Source organism: Cetorhinus maximus, chromosome 16, assembly GCF_964194155.1.
Source record: "Cetorhinus maximus chromosome 16, sCetMax3.hap1.1, whole genome shotgun sequence".
NCBI classification, from domain to species: Eukaryota; Metazoa; Chordata; class Chondrichthyes; order Lamniformes; family Cetorhinidae; genus Cetorhinus; species Cetorhinus maximus.
The window spans coordinates 26217285-26238978 of NC_135894.1; the positions used below are offsets into that span (position 1 = coordinate 26217285).

At 41.7% G+C, this 21694-nt stretch overlaps 1 protein-coding gene and 1 pseudogene across 1 annotated transcript in view; both read left to right on the forward strand.

Moving 5' to 3' along the window:
- Nucleotides 1-21694, forward strand: part of LOC144691441 (growth hormone-regulated TBC protein 1-A-like) — a 63964-nt gene that overhangs the window by 32024 nt on the left and 10246 nt on the right. Inside the window, exons 4-5 of the mRNA XM_078559538.1 lie at nt 7504-7628; nt 14610-14706. Coding sequence (XP_078415664.1) covers nt 7504-7628; nt 14610-14706 — 222 coding nt within the window. The remainder of the gene's footprint in view (nt 1-7503; nt 7629-14609; nt 14707-21694) is intronic.
- On the forward strand, nt 17980-18093 carry LOC144692063 (U2 spliceosomal RNA; annotated as a pseudogene).

Consider the following 21694-nt stretch of genomic DNA (forward strand, 5'->3'; position numbering starts at 1 on the left):
CTGAAAGTCATATACCACATTACTCATTTGTGTGATAGACAGAACATCTTAATGGCTTGACGGCAACATCCTGTGGCGAATACCACTCTTGTTGATACTGCATCATAGCAGCATAAAACAGCTAGTTTCACCTGTTGCTCAAATTTTTGAGATACCTTGCCCTGCCAAGATAATCTGAGGTAGACAGGATACTTTTCAGGATCAAAAGTGATAGCCTTAGGCTTGTTCATGCATTTGCGTGATATACAGCGCAAAATGATCTGATCAGGGTAGCCATTATCCTGCAGGATGCCTTTGATGCGCCCAATTTCAGCATCAGACTTGCATAGTGAGCAAATGACTTGGGGCCTAATTACAAGGTTGCCAATAAGACCAATCTTATACCAAGTGGAACTGTAAGAATCCCAACGTGAATATTGAACAATTAAGGTAGGTTTGTGGTAGGGAACCCCCTGGAAAATTTCTCAACTAGTATGTCAAGGAAGAGGAATTCATTTGATTGCTCCATCTCAAAGTTGAATTTGAGCACTGGATGGAGCCCATTAAGACATGTAAGGAAATTATTACATGCAGCTTTGGATTTAAATATAGCAAACGCATCATCCACATATCAGAAATATGCGAGGGGTAGGAGGTTAGGTGCCATTCTATCAAAGACACGTTTCTCATGGAACCCAACAAAGATGTTTGCGAGAGCTAGACCTTGAGGGGATCCCATGACAGCATCATCTATTTGGGCGTACATAGTGCTCTTAAAACAGAACTCAACTGCACGAGTTGCTGAGTTCATAACTTCATTGAATACTGATTCACGCAATGGTGGTGGGTCTAGAGCTTTGACATGTCACTTTTTTCAGCAATACAGGAATAACATTAGCTTTCCTCTGGCACTATTCCCTTTTCTAGCACTGCTGTTTCTCATCTAGTTTCTTTGTGCACAGGTGCAATAACCTGGGCCTGGGGTTGTATCCTTCTATGTATTCTTAGTTTATTAATTATCTTCCTCTTTTCTGTCTTTTTGATCTCTTCTACTGCTGTGTCTTTTTTGTTATTACCTGTAGTTTAAAAACTGAAGCAAATTAATGATTCATTGTTTCTCCCATTTTCACTGTCATTACTTGTGAGTTTATCTTATGCATCCCTTAGTGGCCCTATCCCTATTTTTCCCTTTTGTTACTCATATGTTGGTTAAATACTTTACTGTATCTCTTTATATTCTTCGAATTTTTAACTTTGTAATCACTCTTGGCTTTAACTGTTGTTTTAACTTTTTTTCCTAAGCTTTCTGTATTCTTCTTTGTTGTCTATGTGCTTAACGAATGTTGCTTTTTTCCTTTATTTCCACTTTTACCCCTCATCACTGTCTTCATCCGCAGTGTTTCATTATTGGCTAGTTTGCTGTCACTTTTTAAAGGAATATATTTCTCGTGAACTCTCGATCACCTTTTAATAAATAGTTCCCACCACTATTCTATCTTGAATGAGCCGTGGCTCAGTTGGAAGCACCCTTGCCCTCTGACTCAGAAGGTCGTGGGTTCAAGTCCGACTCTAGGATTCAAGGTTGACTCTCTGGCACTGTTCCGAGGGAATGCTGCACATTTGGAGATGCTGTCTTGTGAATGAGATGTTAGGCCGAGGCTCTGCCCCTTCAGGTAAATGTAAATGATCCCATGGCATTATTTTGAAGAAGAGCAGGAGAGTTATACCCGGTGTTCTGGCCAAATTTATCCCTCAATCAACATCACAAAAACAAATTATCTAGTCATCATCACATTGCTGTTTGTGGGAGCTTGCTGTGCACAGATAGCTCCTGTGTACATTACAATAGTAACTGCAGTTCAAAGATACAGCATTAACTGTGGAGCACTTTGGACTGACCTGCAGTCTCATTTCCCTTTATATCTTTGTCAATATTTGTTTCCTGTTTAACTTCCCTAGTTCCATCTTCATCCTCCTTCACTTAGCTTTCATCTAAACTATTATTTTGTTTTTGTCTTTCTTCTGTCTTTCTCAATCATTATATTAAACCGGAACACATGGTAAACACTCCATTCTCTTTTTTCCCCTCTTCCCTAGCTGCTGTTGCAGTTTATTTGGGGCTGGTGGAAATCTGCTATAATTATTATTGCGTTTTTTACTCACTTCATAGATTTACTTAAATATTTCTCCCTCCTGTTTCTTTCCACTCTTGAGTGGTCTGTAGTGATCAATTCCTTCTTATCCTTTAACTCAATCCAGATGGATTCTGTTTCTATTTTAATGTTAGTAATGTACTTTTATCTGCTGCTGTTATGTTATCTCTAATTAGTGCAGCCAGCCTCCCCCTTCTTCCTTCCCTATACTTTCTAAATAGATAACATCCTAGGAACATAGGAGCAGGATAGTAGGCCATTCAGCATGTCGAGCCTGCTCTGCCATTCACTACCATCATGATTGATCATCCACTTCAATGCCTTTTTCCCACACTATTCCCATATCCCTTTATGTCATTGGTATTCAGAAATCTGTCAATCTGTGTCTTAAACATACTCCAGGACTGAGCTTCCACAGCCCTCTGGGGTAGAGAATTCCAAAGATTCACAACCCTGTGGGTAAGAAAAAAAAATTCTCATCTCGTCAGAAATGGCTTTTCCATATTTTAAAATTGTGTCCCCTGGTCCTAGACACCCCAGCCAGGGGTAACATCTTTCCTGCATCTGCCCTGCCTGTCCCTTTAAGTATTTTGTAGGTTTCAAAGAGATCACCTCTCATTCTTTGAAACTCTAGAGAATACAGTCCCAGTCTCCCCTGCAGTATTTAACCGTCAGTCCTGTTTTTATATGCAGGCATGTTTGGTTACCTTTCTATATCTGGCTCTTCTCTATGGGTTATTGCTGGCAGTAACCCCATTTTGTTTTGGATGCTGTGTACATTGCTGCACAGGCAATTTAATTTTTTTAATTAATCTTTCATCTCGTTTTATTCGTCTTATTTTATGCTTATGTTCTATAACTTTACCTGTTCCCTGACTGTTTATTTTACCCTTATTCTATTGTTGATCTGATCTTTTACTTTCACCTCTCTGATCTTTAATATGCTGTTATTTCTACCAGACTCTTCCTCCTTTCTCACTAGTTTAAAGCTCTATCTGCAGGTTGAAAAGTGTTAATAGGCTGATTGTTTTCAAGTGATCATCAACCCTCTGATATAACAGATTAACACAGGTAATGAGGTCAGTGTTGTAGTCCTATTACAATGAAGTGTATACTCTAGTTGTAAGTGAGGGCAGTTGTTACTAATTGGGGAAAGATTAGGGCATTATTCTTAAGCATATATAAGAACTGGTTTCCACCTGTAGGGAAAGAAGAAAAGTGAGTCTGTGCCTTTTGTTCTCTGGGTTATATGAATAAACCTATGTTAAGGAATACTGATTCCAGATTTCCCCTTTACTCAGTGAATGAGCAGCAAATTACAACAACCTGTGCCTATTTCACCCCTCTAACGTTGGACAATGATCCCCAATATTTGGTGCTGAGTTATAGTTCCATAGGTCCACAGGCTGCTCCCTCTTAAATTAAAACAGAAAATGCTGAAAGTGCTTAGCAGATCAGATCTGGAGATAAAGACAAGAGTTAATGTTTCAGGTCAATGTACTTTCATCAGATAGTTAGAGGTTTTCTCATTGGTTACTGCAAGTAAACAGGTATTGGTACAGTTTACTCACAGTGACAGCTTCCTCTGTTCACAGGCAATCTTTTCTGCATCGGAGCCATTGAATGCTCTTAGATGAAGGGGATACACCAAGGTGGTTCACAAGGAACATGGGCATTGAGCCAGAAGGGTGACGGAACACTTGACTGAAGTTAACATAAGAAATAAGAAAGTAAACAAAGGCCCTTCAAACCTACTCTGCCATTCATTAAAATCATGGTTGACCCAACTTTCCTTCCTTTGAAGTAAAGAGTGAGGCAGAGAGGTTTGGGGGAGAAGAGTGGTCCGAATGGTCCATTTGGGAGGGCGTATCAGGCTTGGGGAGGTTACAGTGATCCAGTTGGGCCAGACCATGCCAAGCCACACAGAGGTTTGTAGACTGAGATAAGGGATTTTAGATGTAATGTGGATGCGCAGCCATTAACTCATTGAAGACTGGGTGCTGAGTGAGTAGGACTAAGTACAGCACAGGATATGTGCATGAGAAATTGGCAGATGTTGAAGTTAATGGACGGAGGAGGGTAAGAGGCCAGCGAGGAAAGTGCCAGTCAGATGAGTCTGGAAGTAACCAAGGCATCTGTTAACAGGTACCAGCGATGTAATGGAGTTTAAAGCTCAGCTTAAACTCAAACAGAGCAACCAGACTTGCTCCTGTGTGAGTGCCCAGGGGGTGGATCTAGTGCCCCAAGAGTGCCTTTATTACTTAGGCTGCAATAGTTCAATTAGAAGGCCTGCCACCGCATTCTGAGGGAATGTAGAGATGGTGATAATAAATGCTGACCTCACCAGTGACGCCCACGTCCCGAGAACGAATCAAAAGGTACATAACAATGATACAAGAGACAACATTTACATATGAACATACAAATTAGGAGCAGGAGTAGGCCACTCGTCCCCTCGAGCCTTCTTCGCCATTCAAAAGATCATGGCTGACCTGATTGTAAGCTCAACTCCACACTCCCATCTACCTCCGATAACCTTTCACCCCCATGCTTATCAAGAATCTATCTGCTCTCCCTTAAAAATATTCAAAAACTCTGCCTTCGCTGCCTTTTGAGGAAGAGCGTTCTAAATACTCACCACCCTCAGAGAAAAAAAATTCTTATCTCTGTCTTCAGTGGGAAACCCCTTATTTTTAAATAGTGATCTCTAGTTCTAGCTTCTCCCACAAGGGGAAACATCCTCTCCACATCCACCCTGTCAAGACCCCTCAGGACCGTAAAGTTTCAATCAGGTCTCCTCTTATCCTTCTAAATTACAAGCTTCATTCAAGTTCAGCCCCGCATCAGCATCTGTATCAAATTTTATGTGAGAGGCTATGGGCAGAAGAGGAACAGACAAATTGAGAAAGGCTGCTAAGCTGTCAAGACAAGTAGACTTGTAAGCATGGGAGCTTTTTTCATTCAGAACTTGTCTCCAACCAGCAAAGAGGACAAGGTACCAATATTACATTGAATAGACTGATGATGCAGCTAGCTGTAAGGAAGTGAGATCAACATCAAAATCTTTGCAATGAAATAGTGGTAACAGATCAATGGTGGCTCTTGGTTTCCATACTGGGTATTTTGTTGATGGTTGAATTGATCTCACTGTTATTCCTAGGCAGGTAGAATTTGCATTCCACATCATCCACAGAGACTTAATCTTCCGCTAAGACAAACTCCAAGTGATCAGTCACATATCCCGGATGAATAATTAAAATATATAAACTTTATGATAAGGATTGGGTGTGGAAAGAGTTTGACAAGTTTGACTTGGGGTAGACGTGACACCGTCATTCAGCACGTAGATTTTAGCAGAGATACCTGCCTCCCGTCTTGCATGTACAGCAACCCAAACATCCCATTGTTACCTCTAAATTTGACTCTTCCAAGGCTCTCCTGACCAGCCTCCTATCTCGTACCCTCTGTAAGCTTTGAGCTTAACCAAAACTCTGCCCACATTCTAACTTGCACCAACTTTCATCCGCTGTGCTTGCTAATCTACATTGGCACCCAGCCTAGCAATGTCTCAATTTCAAAATTGTCATCCTTGTTTTCAAATCCCTCCATGTTCATACCCCTCCCTATCTCTGTAACCTCCTGTAGCCCCACTATGCTCCTCAAACTCGAGCATCTTCCACATCCCATATTTTGATTGCTATATCATTGGCAACCATGTCTTCAAATCCTCAGGCCCTAAACTCTGGAATTCCCTCCCTAAACCTCTGCAGCTCTCACTTCCCCTTTAAGATGCTCCTCAAAGTTTACCTCTTTAACAAAGCATCTAGTCACCTGTCTCATTATTTGGCTGGATGTAAAATTCTGTTTGATAACTCCTGTGAAGCACTGTGGAATGTTTCGCTATGTTAAAAGTGCTATATCAATGCAAATTGTTATTATCTTCCTGTAGATGGGCAAGTGAGAAATGCTGAAGCAGGGAGCAGGTAATCCATATTTGAGAATTATGTGTTGTCCCACTTTCTGAGCTTATATGAGGGTGGATCTCCCCTGGGATTGTGGTCTCCAGGTTGAAGGGAATCTATTTGTTATTGATTGTAGCCATTCCACTCCTTGGTTCCCTTATGAGTTTGGATGCTCTCGAGGCTTGAGGTGGATCTTGTGTAGAAATGCCATATTTACTGCATCTTTAGATAAAATTGGTATGTTCTTCCATTCAGATGATGTATGCCAGCATTTCGGCCCCTGTGGTTTCTTTTTTTTTTAAGAGGCTGGTTTTTACCCAGTACAGTAGCAGCCTGGGAATTGCCTACAGGTAGAGGAGCTGTCCATGTTGGTGGTGGGAGCAATCTCATTCTGTGAAACTGCCACTATTATGGTCATTGTTCTCATGTCCTGTGGCAGTGCTCCCCCTGGGCTCTGTCCTTCTGGCTGTAGCTATGCAACACCATGGGCACCTTTTCCCCAATGCAGTGTTTGAAATAGGTTCCTGCACCCATTCTCTGAGATTTGTTTGTTTTTAAGGGCACATGGTGGGTGAGGTAAATCTCTCATGAAAGCTGGAGATAGTCTGTCAAAACTGCATTCTCCTTACATTACAATAGTGACTACACTTTAAAATGCACTTCAGTGGTTGTAAAGTGCTTTGAGACATCCAGTGGTTGTGTAAATGGCAGTCCTTCTTTCATTCGTTTTTGTTCTTTCTTTCTCTCTCCCCATCTTTGTGCACAGCCACCCTTGCTGTGCACATGGAATTTACAGCACAGAGCCATGTCATTCAGTTCAGTGAGTTTATGTTCTAGATAAGCCTCCTCCCACCTTACTCAATTTCACCCCATCAGCATATCCTTTGTTTTTCTGCCTCATATACTTATCTAGTTTCCCCTTAAAAGCATCAAGTCAGCACTTAGCTGACTGGCAGAGCTGATGTTTCCCAGTCATTAATTCCTGCATGTTTCATTTTCATTGGATGTTGTTCTCTGTAGCTCAATTTTGTATTGTGTAATGATCATGTATTTCATGAGTTACTCATTTGATGTAAATTTTGACTAGCGTAATGACTTCAGTGACTGCTTTGAAGCCACAGTCTTCTGATCTAGGTGCGAACTGGATTTTTAAAAAACTTTTATTGTAAACTAAGGTGGAGAATTTGTGAACAAGTATTGCAGACACTGAAATATGTAATCCAGATCCTTATTACATTCCAAGGACTTGATGTGGCCATGAAATGGTGACGAATAGATTTATGTAAGGGGAAAAAACAAATGGTGTTTAAGCTGAAATGGCTGACATCAAACCAGTTAATGATGTATTGGAACATTTTAATCATTTCGTGCTGAGATTTAAAAGCAAAATTGTTTGCTTTAATTTTCAGATATCAACAGAACATTTCCTGACAATGTGCACTTTCGCAGGACTGCTAACCCCTCCTTACAGGATGCACTTTTCAACATTCTAGTGGCATATGGAAACCACAACAAAATAATTGGCTATTGCCAGGTATGTGGTGTCTGGTTCTTTAAGTAGTATGATCTGATCGATGTACAGGCCAAACACTTTTGCGGTGCAGGCCCTTCTTCAGATCTTTCTTCCAAAACCTGGCCATAGTCTCCACAAACTCGGGTCTGATGTCAAGAAGTATGTTACGGAGTGATCAATACCTGGAATAAAGGGTGGAAGCACAAACACGAGTCATTAAAGGTGCAGTTGGAATATTGGGTGTCTATGGAGGGATGAGCCAGAGGGTGGGTGAGTCATCCATGACCTCCACAGATCTTCATGTTCTGGAGTCATGTTCTGAAGATTGATTACATTGGCCAGCTCAGTGAGTGGCTTAAATAATTCATATAAAACATAAAACACCTGACTTTTGTGTCTCTCCACCCACCCCACATCTCTCTCTTTCCTCCTTCATTTTCCTTCTCCTTCACGTTCCCTTTCGCGCACGCTCTCTTGCTTGCTCTCCATCCTTTTATCCATTTTCCCGCACTGGCTGGCTCGCTCACACTCACTCCCTGGTGAATGCTGTTTTCCTTGTCTTTCCTGTTGCCTTTCAGTTTCTCTTTATTTCTCCTTTTTCTGTTTCTCATTTGTGTCCATCTCCTCCCCTCTTCTTTTTCCTGCTCTCCACACATCCAATTCTCTATTTTCAACCCAAATCCCACAAATACACAAAATGAGGTGGTAGTGTTACTGACCGAGTGGAAAACTGCAACCTTGTGCCTGACACTGCTGAGGTCTGCAGCATTATATTCAAACAGGTGAGCCCACTGGGGGACATAACTCTTGGCTGTAATCCAGCTAAAAAGCTTCCACTGTTCTACTTTAAATACTGAGCAGGTAGACAGTGGGTCTGCATGTTCCCCAACCTGTCTGAAAATGCCTTTTCTCCATTTTCCCTGTTATAATAGATAATGCAGGAAATTTGGGAAGAGAATGTGTTGAATATTGCCATCATCCTCCATTGCTGCAGGAAGACCTGGTTCTCTAATTGACCACGTCTCGGTGCCAACTCCCACATGAAGATGATGAGTAGCCAGGTCTGACATGGTGACCCCTCAGCACTTATGTTTGATGACATAACCTTTGGAAGAGCTAAGGCTCCAACAGGCAGTTTCTGCAATGTTCCTGGCCTTCAGCATAGCCTCCATACTGATGAAAAACATTTTATTTACTTGTGTCTGATTATCACTTCAGCACATTAGTTGGGTTGTGCCACTAGTTTTATCGCACTTCCATTTCCTGTGAGATGAAGGCCTGCCTCCAGTATCATGTAAGCTAACTACTGCAGGCTCTGTGTTGGCAGTCATAGCAACAATGAACTTAACTCATTGTGTGCTGGCTTATGTGGGATAGTGGTGGGGAAATGGGGCGTGTGACTAAACTACCTTCATTCCATTTTTCAGCTGAGAAGTTAAATTGAGGCATTTATTGGATGGATGGAAAAAAATCCATGCCCACTGTTGGAGAAAGAGAAATGTAGTCCTCTCCAGTGTCCTGGGGCCAATATTTTTCCCCTGACAAACATCACTAAATCCTGTTCATTTATCTTGCTTCTGTTTGTGGGAGCTTGCTGTGTGTGATTTAGCCTCTATATTTCCCAATGTTACAATAGTGGTCACGCTACAAAAGTACTTCATTGACTGTGAATACTTTGGGATGTCCTGAGATCATGGAAGCCACTGTATAAATGTGTGCTTCTTTTGGCCAGTTGATTTTCAAACTTTTACGCCCAAGTGTTCCTCAGTTTCTTTTAAGATTATTTTTATCTACATAACACTGGATTTGTTGTATGATAGGATGATTCTTAGCACCATCCTTTTATGCTTGGTATTGTTTTGAATTTTGCTTGCTCAGGAAGCCACCAGTGCCAAAATGTTATCAGTTTCACCTAATGTTTCTTTAATGGGAAGGAAGTGCCACTTGATTGACGTGCACAACATTTTCGGTGGCATTTTCCTACCCCGCCCACCATGGGACTGGAAATTCCCCAAAGTCAACGGACCTTTTGCTGGTCCATCAAATTTTCCGTCCTGCCTGCTACGATTCCTATCGTGGGCAGGACTGGAAAATCATGCCCTTTATCTTTTTTTTTTCCATGCACTATGTGTCAAACTTGACCACTCTGGCTGGTGTTCAAGGAACATAAGTTTCAATCATTAAACACTAGCGGAGTGTGTCTCTTTGCATATTCTCCTGGCAGGAGGAGTTGGGGCTCATTGCTAACCATATTGGCTACCTTTTAGGTAGCGACATGGGTAATGATAAAATAAATAAAATGAAATAAGTATGTATGATCTTGTAGCTATTACAGAGACATGGCTGCAGGATGACTAAATATTCAAGTGTACATGACATTTTGGAAAAACTGGAAGCTAGGAAAAGATGTGGGGTAGCTCTGTCAATTAAGGGTGACATCAGTACAATAGAGAAAGGTGATGTTAGTTCTATAGATCAAGATGTAGAATCAATTTGGATAGAGATAAGCAGAGGTAAGAAGACACTTGTGGGAGTAGTTTATAGGTTCCCTAACAGTAAGTATACTGTAGGGCACTGTAGAAATAATGGGAGCTTGTAAGAAAGATACAACAATAATCATGGGTGATTTTAATCTACATACAGATTGGATGAATCAGATTGGCAAAGGTAGCCCAAAGGGAAGATGAATTCATAGAATGCTTTTGGGACAATTTCTTAGAGATGCACGTCCTGTAACCAATCAGAGAGCAGGCTATTCTGGACCTGGTAATGTGCATTGGGACAAGATTAATTAATGACATCTTAGTAAAGCAGCCTCGATCATAACGTGATTGAATTTCACATTCAGCTTGAGGGTGAGAAGTGTGGATCTAAGACTAGTGTTTTAAACTTAAATAAGGGCATGAAGGCAGAACTGGCTAAAGTGAACTGGGAAATTAGGTTAAAGGGTACACTTTCGCAAAATGAGAGGTGACCTCTTTGAAACATACAAAACACTTAAAGGAATAGACAGGGTAGATGCAGGTAAGATGTTTCCCCTGGTTGGGGAGTCTAGAACCAGGAGACACAATTCAAAATAAGGGGGAAGCCACTTTGGTCCGACATGAGGAGAAATTTCTTTACTCAGAGGGTTGTGAATCATCGGAATTCTCTACCCCAGAGGGCCGTGGAAGCTCAGTAATTGAGTGTATTTAAGGGAGAGATTGATAGTTTTCTGATTGGCAATAACGTAAAGGGTTATGGGGATAGTTTGGGTAAAGGCATTGAAGTGTTCGATCAGCCATGATCATATTGAATGGCAGAGCAGGCTCAACAGGCTGAATGGTCTTCTCCTGTTCCTATGTTCCCATGACAGTAGAGATGCAGTGACAGACATTTACGGAGATATTTCATAACATTCAACAAAGATACATTCCACTGAGAAGGAATGACTCTAGAAGAAGAATGCACCATCCACGACTAACCAAGAAAGTTAAAGAAAAAGCATGCAGTTCTGCAGAAACTGATGGTAGGTCAGAAGATTGCCCCTTTGCAGACATGAGGAGAGAGAAATTAGAGTATGAGAAAAAGCTAACTAGAAATGTAGACACTCTTACTTTTGTAAGTTTTTAAAAAGGAAAAGCGTATCTAAAGTGAGCATTGAGGCTCTAGAGAATGTGTCTGGAGAAATAAGGAAATGGCAGAAGAGTTGAACAGATATTTTATGACTGCCTTCACTGTAGAAGACACAAATAACATCCCAGAAATACTTGTAGATGAAGAGGTGAAAGGGAGAGAGGAACTTTAAAAAATTACAATTACCAGGGAAACAGTACTGAGAAAACTATTAGAACTAAAAGCTGACAAATCCCCAGCATCCTAAGGCTTTAAAAGAAGTGGCTGCTGAGATGGTAGATGCGTTGGTTGTAATTTTACAAAATTCCCTCGATTCTGCAAAGGTTCCATCAGATTGGAAAATAGTGAATATAACTCATTTATTCAAGAAAGGAGGAAACTTCAAGCCAATTAGCCTAACATCTGTCATAGGCAAAACGCTGGAATCTATTATTAAGGAGGTTATAGCAGGAACTTTAGAAAATCTTAATGCAATAAGGCAGAGTCAACATGATTTTGTGAAAGGGAAATTGTGTTTGACTGATTTATTGGAGTTCTTGAGGAAGTAACAAGCATCGTGGATAAAGGGGAACCTGTGGATGTGGTGTACTTAGATTTCCAGAAAACGTTTGATGCCATAAAAGTTAGTGGTGTAAGGGGTAACATATTAGCATGGATAGAGGATTGGTTAGCTAACAGGAAACAGCCGGGATAAATGGGTCATTTTCGAGTTGGCAAGCTGTAATTAGTGGAGGTGTCACAGGGATCAGTGCTGGGGCCTCAACCATTTACAGTCTATATCAATGGGCTGAATCTTACCTATGTCGGGTGAGCTGGGCGGGTGCGGAGCCGATCGCCATTTTACGTGGGCGGACTAATTAAGGCCAACCCAGCATAATACATGTTCTGTAGTGCTCAGCGCTACCTGTATGGGCGGGGGGAGGAGGGAGAGTCAGTGCCTGCGCTCTTTCGAGCATGCATGCGAAAGAATGCAGCAGTCTTCCTGAAGCACAGAACTGCCTCAGGGAGATTAAGTACATAATAAAAGTTTTTCAATAATAAAGTTAAAAATTATTTAAACATGCCCCCTCATGTGACAGTGAGCTAGGACATGTTTGAGAAGTCACGAAAATTTATTTATTTATTTCATACAAGCTTCAGGAAACCTCATCCCGCCTGTGGTTGAGGTTTCCTGAAAAACGCGAAGGCCGCTTGGGCTCTTCGCCTGCCTACCAACCTTAACATTGGACGGGCAGTGTTGTTGACGACTTTAATTGCTTTTTTAATGGCCTTAATAGGCCGTTGACAGTTCGGCCGGCGAGCAGCTACCTCTGGTGTGCGCCCGCCAAACAAAATATCGAAATGATGCATGATGACGTTGGGACGCCAACGTCATCGCCCGTTATGTTACGCGTCAGCGTGTCAGGCCCACCTCCGCACGCTGACGGCAATATCCTGCCCAATGACTTGGATGAAGAGACCGAATGTATGATTGCTAAATTTGCAGATGAGACTAAGATAGGTAGGAGAGTAAGTTGTGAAGAGGACATGAGTCTGCAAAGGGACATGGATATGTTAAGTGAGTGAGCAAAAATTTGGCAGATGGAACTTAATGTGGGGAAATGTGAACTTGTCCACTTTGGCAGTAAGAACAGAAAAGCAAAATATTATTTAAATGGTGAAAGGTTGCAGAACTCTGAGGTACAGAGGGATCTGGATGTCCTGGCACATGAATCACTGGGAGGGAGAAGTATTAGAAGCAGTTCAGAGAAGGGTCACTCAACTGATTCCTGGGATGAACAGGCTATCTTATGAGGAAAGGTTAGACAGGTTGGGCATGTGTCACTGGAGTTTAGAAGAATGAGAGGTGATCGTATTGAAACATAAAATTCTGAAGGGACTTATGATAGAGTGGATGCTGGGAGGATGTTTCCCCTTGGGGAAGGTGAGGAAGCCTAGAATTAGGTAACAGTTTGAAAATAAGACTGAAGACTGAATTGAGGATGAATTTTTTCTCTGAGGTTCATTAGTTTGAAATTCTCTCTCTCCCAGAAAGCAGTAGAGGCTGGGCCATTGAATACATTCAAGGCTGAGTTAGACAGATTTTTGATCGATAAGGGAGTGCAGGGTTCTGGGGAGCAGGCAGGAAAGTGGAGTTCAGAACAGATGTATTGTAACCTGCCCTGCTGAGTATTGGCATTCCTCCTAACTGCACGAAGCAGGTCCAAGCCACCATGTCTCCCCATTTTCAGTGTGGAAGCAGGCAGTACCAAAGGCAGGCTCATGTCCAGCTTTCTTCACCTCCGCTTAAATCAGATGTGCATCTCATATATGTCACCTTGAACATAGCCAAACATAGTATGTCTTGACTCTCTTCAAAATGTTGGACAAGCATCCATGCTGACTGGAAACCTCTGCTCGTTTGCAGTTGAGATCTGAAAGCTGTGCTCTGATGCAGACTTGTTGTGGGTTTCAGCCTGCTGGAATAAACAGCGACATGGGGGTCTCCACCCACTGAACAGTTCCAAGGGTGTAACGGGCTGCCCATTTCACTGATTCCCTGATCTTTGAGAGGTTGCCTTTGATACACTGCAACAGTTTCTGTGGGTGGGTCCCTTTCCGCTCAGTAAATGGCACGTGGGAGGAATCAATAAGTCATATCACTGAAATCCTCCCACCTACAATTTGAGGGTTCTTGGGAATGTGAATTGAGTAGTGTTATCCATTTCAACCTCTTCAGTCTCCTCAATGTCCTGGAAATTGCTGCATACAGGATGTTATATTAGTTCTTTGGAAGCCTCTGTTTCTACCTGTATAGGATAAAGTGGAAAAGCCTATTCTGCCAGCCTGTGTAATGTGATGTAAATAGCAGATGGCTGATTCTGGTCCAGCCAGACCTGTGTCCAGCTCCAAATGTTGCTCTGCAGCAAGAATACCCAGGCATTAGAAATAGTACAGTAGAGGGTAACTAAACTGACAGCTAGCTTAAGAAACCTGAGCTCTGAGGAGAAGTGGAAGGACGTGAGATTGGTTACAGTGGAGGTAAGCACCTCGGCGGGAGATATTATGGAAGTTTTCACTGTTATTGTGGAATCAATTAACTGAACCCTGAGAATGTGTTTGAGGTTGGTACAAACTCTAGAATCAAGCATGGGCTCAGTCTCAGAAGAGGGAGAGACACAGCCAGTTTGGACTTAGAGAAAGGGCAGTGACTTGGGGGGGATTGGAAATGGTACTAAGAATAGTATCTGCTGCTTGCATTTGTTCCACTCATTGGAGTTTGTGAATAATTCAAATCTTGGTCTTGAATTCTGCAGTTGGAATCTTACATCATTTGCCTCTTTCTCTCGCTTTTTCCTTTCAGGGAAAAAAAATCTTGTGGTTCATTATTTTTCTTCCATTTTTCAGGGGATGAATTTCATTGCTGGTTATTTACTTATAGTGACCAAGGATGAAGAGAAGTCCTTCTGGTTGTTAGACACCCTGATTGCAAAGGTAGTACCAGGTACGTCAACTGCAAATATGTTGCCATACATTGTAATGGTGCAGGTATTCCTGGATCAGTATCTCTTTTTAAGCACATAACACAGCTACTTATAAACCCTGGCAATTCTTTTATTGGACAATTACCATTATGGTCAGGAAATTCCCCCTTTGCCACCTTAATGTGGCACAGTTTACATTGTACCCACCACCAACTCAGAGCAGAAGGTCGTCTGAGGAAATTGAGATGTCGTTTTTCTATTTGCAGTTTGCCTTAGCCTTTTCTGAGATTCCATTTCCCCACATCCATCTCCTGTTGGAGTATGAGGATGAATCTTTCCACTGCAGCAAGCATTGCCCAGGCTCCGGTTCTATATTAATGAGTGAGGACAACAGAAAAGCTCTCCAGAGTTTGCAGACCACACCAAACTGAAAGGAAATGCAACTCCAAACCAATACTGGGGTGCTCCTGCTGATGGCCAGCGGATGTTATTTAATGTAGATAAATATGAAGTCACGAGTTTGGAAAGGATAATAAACAGTGGCAGTATAATCTAAACAAAATTCTACAGGAGTGGGGTTTGGGGAGCTAGTGAATCTATCACTGAAGCCGTTACCACATTAGACCTTGGGCTGTATAGCCTGAGGAAAGAACACAAGTCTCAGGATGTGACTGAGTTTGTTCAGAACTCTGGTCCAACCCCATCTTGGAGCATTAGACAAAATTCTGAACCTGTATTATGAGAAAGACACCTTGGCATTGCAGAGGGTGGAGGGAAGCGAAACTAAACTGAGATCTTAAATTAGGGCGTGTACAGGGTGCAGAAGCTGGGCATGTTCGCACTGGAGAAGATCCACTCTGGGATGATCTTCTAGAAAGATTTAGGATCTTAAAGGGAACATCAATATTTTTTATACAGTCACTCATCCTACAAGAGGAGAGAGTCTCAAATATAGACGGAGAGGGTTGATTTATAACTATTTGTAAGGATGGAATGGACTACACAGGGAGAAGTCACAGGCTGATTGTATCAGCAAATTCAGGAGAGCAGTAAGTACATGGAAAAATGTTAAGTGAGGGTTATGAGTGGAATATGACCAGTTCTAGTCATGGGGACCAGTCAAATGGATTTCAACGGTTGATGGCTACGTTCCTGTGTACACCATGCTTTGGTTACCACTTTTAATGTTTTTACTTCAAATCTTTCTCCTACCTCAGAAGCTGAAAATTTTCCATGGTGGCTTCATTTTTTTTAAGAAAAGCTTAAATCAAATATCATCTGTAACATTTGAACACAGTGTAACTTAGCTCAAAAATTTCCCTAAACCAGAATCTCCGATTATGAATCCAACTCACCAGTCTCACAATGGAGGCACCAGAGAGAATAGCACACAGACAAGAGTATATAAACTGCAATACCTTTTCAGAATCCCATTGGGTTATTAGAGCTACTTATGAGTAACTTACTCAGTTAGCCTGCACTTTCATCTTTGCGTAAGAAGATTGTGGATTCAAGCTCCCTTTGGGACAGAAGCAAGAAACTGAGGTTGACGCTTCGATGCAGCACTGAGGGATTGTTGTACTGTTTTTTGGACAAGATGTTAATACCTGGAGTGTTGGAAATCTCATGGCACTATTCATGTTAGATAGTGATCAGGAGAAGGAACCCAAGCTGATAATACTCCTGGGCTAAGGAGGGAGATAGAGGCCAGTTTTAGTATCTTGGCTGTCAGTTTACTCAGCACAGGCTGGGGGTAGGACCAGTATCAAGACCAGGTTACCGCATCTTGTGTGGGTTAGTAAAGACTAGTGTGTGTTCAACAGGAGGGGAGCTTATCTTTTTAAAGAAATTTCCTGATGTTTACTACAAATTAGTTAAACTTGAATACATAATCTCGACTGAAACTTCAGTGTTGTAGTACTGAAGATTTCAAGGGATATGGAACAGAAGTGGGTAAATGGAGTTGAGGTACAGATCAGCCATGATGATGTCAAATAGTGAACTAGGTCAGGAGTCTGACTGACCAGTTCCTGTTCCCATCAATGCTGCACTGTCAGAGATGCTGTCTTTCAGATTAACTGTTAGACCAAACCGCCCCTTCATATCCTGGGATGGATATAAAAGATGGCACTATTTCTAAGAGCCGAGGAATTCTCCTTGGTGATCTGATCGATATTTAACCTTCAACCTACATCACTGAAACATCTGGTCATTTATCACATAGCTGTTTGTGGGAACTTGCTGTGTGGAAACTGGCTGCTTCTTGGTCCCTATATTACAATGACTACAATTCCAAAAAAAAGTACCTTGTTGGCTATGAAGCTTTTTGGGATGTCCTGAGATTGTGAAAGGCATTATAGAAATGAGTACAGGCCTCCAAAAGTTGTGATCAAATGCAAACACTTTATCATGAGATCTTTTAAGAATGCTGTAAAGTGTTTTGTAGAACATCTTTGCTATTCGACCTGAAACACTGGCCTGTTTACTTTGAAAGGGACGAGTGCATTGTTACAAAAGCGGAGAGGAGAATTTCACATGAAGTTAGGAAACACAATCATGCTTACCATTTGAAAAGCTCTGTTTTTCAACATGTAAATCAGAAAAGAGCATTTCATTAAAGGGGAATAAAAGTACAGGGACATGGGAAAAGAGTGGGGTTAACTGGTTGCTCTTCAAAGGAAACAGGGCAAACTCTAGGACAAATGCCTCTTATTGTGCTGTTCTAGTTGATGATTCTGTGATCACTGTGGGTGCAAGGCCACTCTGGCTGATAGATTATGAATTATTTCCAGTTAGACCATGGTCATATAGGAGAATTCTAGGTTCTGAAACATTTTGAAAGTGGAACAGTAAAAATATCATTGAAATCTCCCTGAATTCTACACTTTTTAACCGAAAAGTTTAAGGGAAACATAATTCTGAAATCTTTATCTTGTGAAATATTGTGTTACTGTTGAATATAAAATCCCCACAGAAACTTGGAAAACAATGAATCACAAATTTGTTTTATGAAATGGGGCTTTGTAATATTACTATTGCAGTAAGTCACATGATCTAGCGTTTCGGGTTTTCCATGACATTTATGCTGTTTGCTGGGACAGGTGCCTGTACCTGGCAGTTGCATACTAGCAGTTAAATCCTGAAGAATGTATCATTGACTAGGTTCCATGTTCATGTTTGTATTACTAAACAAGCCAATTAAAGATCCAAAATTGATATATTCAGCAAGTAAATAGGCTAGTTGAAATAAATATATTCAGCTAGTAATTGAGCAGGCTAAGAGAGAGATGTCCACTACTTCTCGGCCTTTTGGCTAAGATCAAGTGTAGTATCTGTTCTAATCAGTTTAATATCTGATACGTCCCTTATCTGGGGACCATATATTAAATAAAAAAAAGAGAAAAAAAAAAGGACTGGCTGAGAGAGATATTCAGTTAAGGGACTGATTGATTTAATATATTCAGCCAACACGATATGCTCATGAACCTTTGTAGCAGAACAGTGAATGTTATCAGGATGTCCCATCCTCCTGTGAATGAGATTTTAATGATACCTCAACCAGGCGCACAAAGCTGCTCATGATCCCACTTTATATTTTGGTGGCAGTGTAGGAATTGTTTGCTTTCATGGCCACTCCAGTTTTAGTTTGACTGCAGAGACATTGCACAGATCTGGAGGACTGTGAACAGTTCTATGCGCCGTATCTTGGGAATGGTCTATTGGCGTTGAAGGGAGTAAAGCCAGGTTAACCAGAATGATACCTGGTCTCCAAGGAGAGATTACACTAACTAGGCTTATATTTCCTGGAATTTAGAAGGTTAAGGGGTGATTTCATCGATGTTTTCAAGATATTAAGGGATACAGGGTGGATAGAGACAAATTAGTTTTGTTGGTTGGAGAGCCTAGGATTGGGCCTAAAAATTAGAGCCAGACCTTTCAGGAGTGAATTTAGGAAATGCTTCTACACTCAAAGGGTGTTAGAATTTTGGAACTCTCTTCTGATGCTTGATTAATTGTTAATTTTAGAACTCAGTTACTTGCCCCTTTGTTAATCACAGGTATTAAGGAATATGGGGCAAAAAGTGGGGTGGGCATATGGAGTTTGGTTGCAGAGCAGTCATTATCTCATTGAATGGAATTGGCTTGAAGCTTTAAGTACTTTGTCACAGGAGCTGCTCATCTCAGTCTGTGAGTACTATGTTGACATGCTTTGGAACAGACAGAGCTTTGCAGCTGCTGTGGCCTGAGGCACAGGGATTATTTGTATCTGTTGAGAGCACGTGAGTGGCTGGGATAATTGGCTGCCCTGACAGAGCACATTAACTGCTCAGGTTAATCCCTCCCCTGATTACATCTGATAGACTTTGACCTGATTTCTTGAGATGTGCAGCAGTAAATACTTAAATTGTCAAAACAAAGCTGCAAACAGCGTCTCTTGGATCATTCAACATGCAAAAGAAAACCATAGGATTTACCGCAGAAGAGGGAGGCACTCCCTCACTTCCAGGTATTGAGATAATTTCTTTGAAAGGGCAATAATCTCTTATGTCCTGTTTTCCATGTTTTATCACGCTGCATAGATTGTAATGTTTCTGCAGCTTAGATCCATGAACTTGACCTACTTTACACAAAGGTCACGGACAATGGGACCTCTCAGTTGCATCATGAAGCATTAAATTAAGCGAGGCCCAGTGGCAGGGGAGGCACTCCCCATGGTTATATTGGTGGAGGGGGGTTGGTGGTGGTGGAACGGAGGAGGTGGTGCTCTTGAGTGAACGTGAGGATTCACCCATCAAACGCAGACTTGAGAAACAAATATGACCAGATAGAAATCTGACCGTGGCATTGAAAGTTACTCTGATTCAATTTCAGGGACACGATTACCAATAGGAGATTTGTCATTCAGTTTTCCCTCCATATTTGAGTTTTCACCAAATGCCTGAAGACAGTGGCAGTCAATTTCTGGCAGGGAGCTAACCTCTCCTTGTGGAATTCTATCAGTGTTAGTTTAATCAGCTCATTTGCATTGCTTCAAGAGCACAGGCTATTCAGCTCCTTGAGCCTGTTCCACCATTCAGTAATCTTGCTTTCATTTACCTGCCTTTGTTCTCCATCCTTGTTTATTTTGGTGAAATCATTAATCATCAATCTCTGCCTTGAAAATGTTGGCTGGAATATGGGTACACTAATGGTGAAGAACAGGTAATAAGGTGCAAGTGAAATTTGTGTGTAAGCCTCAAAAGGCACCTGAACCCATTAGTGACCTTCGCTTGAGGCCAAGTTGAAACGGAACTAAAAGGTGAAGGGGGAAAGTGGTGGGACAGCTGACCCTGAATGCAGTCAAGTCGCAGTGCAGTGCAGCACCTGATGGTTGAATTGAAAATGCTGCTAATGGCAGGTGAACATCTGTCACAGACCCTGTGCTGATGGATGATCACAGCTATCCTGCAAAGAATACGAAGCCACGTTTTAGGCCACAGCTGACCCACCATCAGCGGATGTGCCAGGCCATTGGTGCATGGTAACTGGAGATAGCACAGTTTCTCTATTGAAACATAAAGAAACTCTTGCACTTACACTGGAGAGTAGTCCCCTTCTTTGGAAAGCACCTTGGGATTTTTTATGGTTCATCTGATAGGGGAGATAGGGCCTTGGTTTACCATTTCATCGAAGAGATGACACCTCTGAAGGTGCAGCACTCCCTTGGAGTGAAACTTACTGTGTCCTGGTGACACTCTCTCTTGCCTGTAGAAAGAAACAAAGGAAAATCACAAACTTCTTGATCGCACTTCCACTCCTACTTTCACTCCTACTTCTAGGTGGACAGTCAATGCCGTTGACTAACCCAGGGGCTGGGAGGGCCTATTGAATTGGAAGCAGAATACTACCAACTGTGCCAGGGCTGATACCAGATTCTGTGAAGACAATATCCTACAGCTGTTTCAGTGGGCATGGTTGCCTGTGAGTACCATTGGCACCATGGGTGTGCCAGTCTGGTTTTGCTGGCTGATCTCCCTGAACTGACTTGTCTATTTGGTATGTTTCAGTGAGTAAGAATCAGGCTGCTTATGAAGGGCCACCCAACCATGGGGTTAGTCAAACATCCACAACTAACGGTCACTATCCAGTGTGCCAACCCAGAATTAGATTCTCCGCATGCTACTGTTTGCTCAGGCAAGCCCTGCCTGTAGATGCAGGCGTGAAGATCCTAGCAGCTGGGCACGAAACACCAATGTGTGTTCAAATGGGGCATCATTAGTTTGGTGGTCTTTTGGGAAACCAGTGATGCCAATAATGATGCTGAGGGCAAAAAACCCTGCAATGATTTATTAGTGTTTGAGAGGTGACTGGTACCACGCTAACCCACTCTACCACCCATGTAAGTGGAAATACTTAATGAATCTTCTTCAGCTATATATAGCTAGCACCAAGGTCATGTTTTTTTCTGTTTATGTAATCTTTATCTTCAGATGACCTAATTGATGGATTATAATATTCTGGGAAAGATTATCAGAATTAGTGCTTGTACGTGAAGAAATTGCCTATCAACAACGTATTAGTGCACTATAAAGCTCAAGTCCAGCTTGGGTTGGTGAGATAGAAGGTCTTGTCTTTCCTGACTGCAAAGGTCCCTTATTAAATAAGTTTGGATAATATAATTTTTTTTTGTGCACCAATCTGCACCTCACACTTGTGGACATGGAATTCAATCAGTCTCTTTTTACCCATCCCATTGCAATTTCCTTTGCTCTTCAAAAGAATTAAGTATACCTCTATTTTTGATGTTACCTGTAAATTCCAATACCATTTACAGGGATGTAGCAGCTTATTTAAGCAGGCCATATCCTGGGGATATTTCATGTGACAGTTATATGTGAAGGTGGGAGATTTTCTTTTTAATGAGGTTTCTCTTAGGTAAGTGGAGCACAGCTCCACTTCCTCTCAAATTGTGCCTCAGCAGCGATTTGGGTGCAGTGTGATCTAGCTGTGTGTAGTGTAAACCTGGCA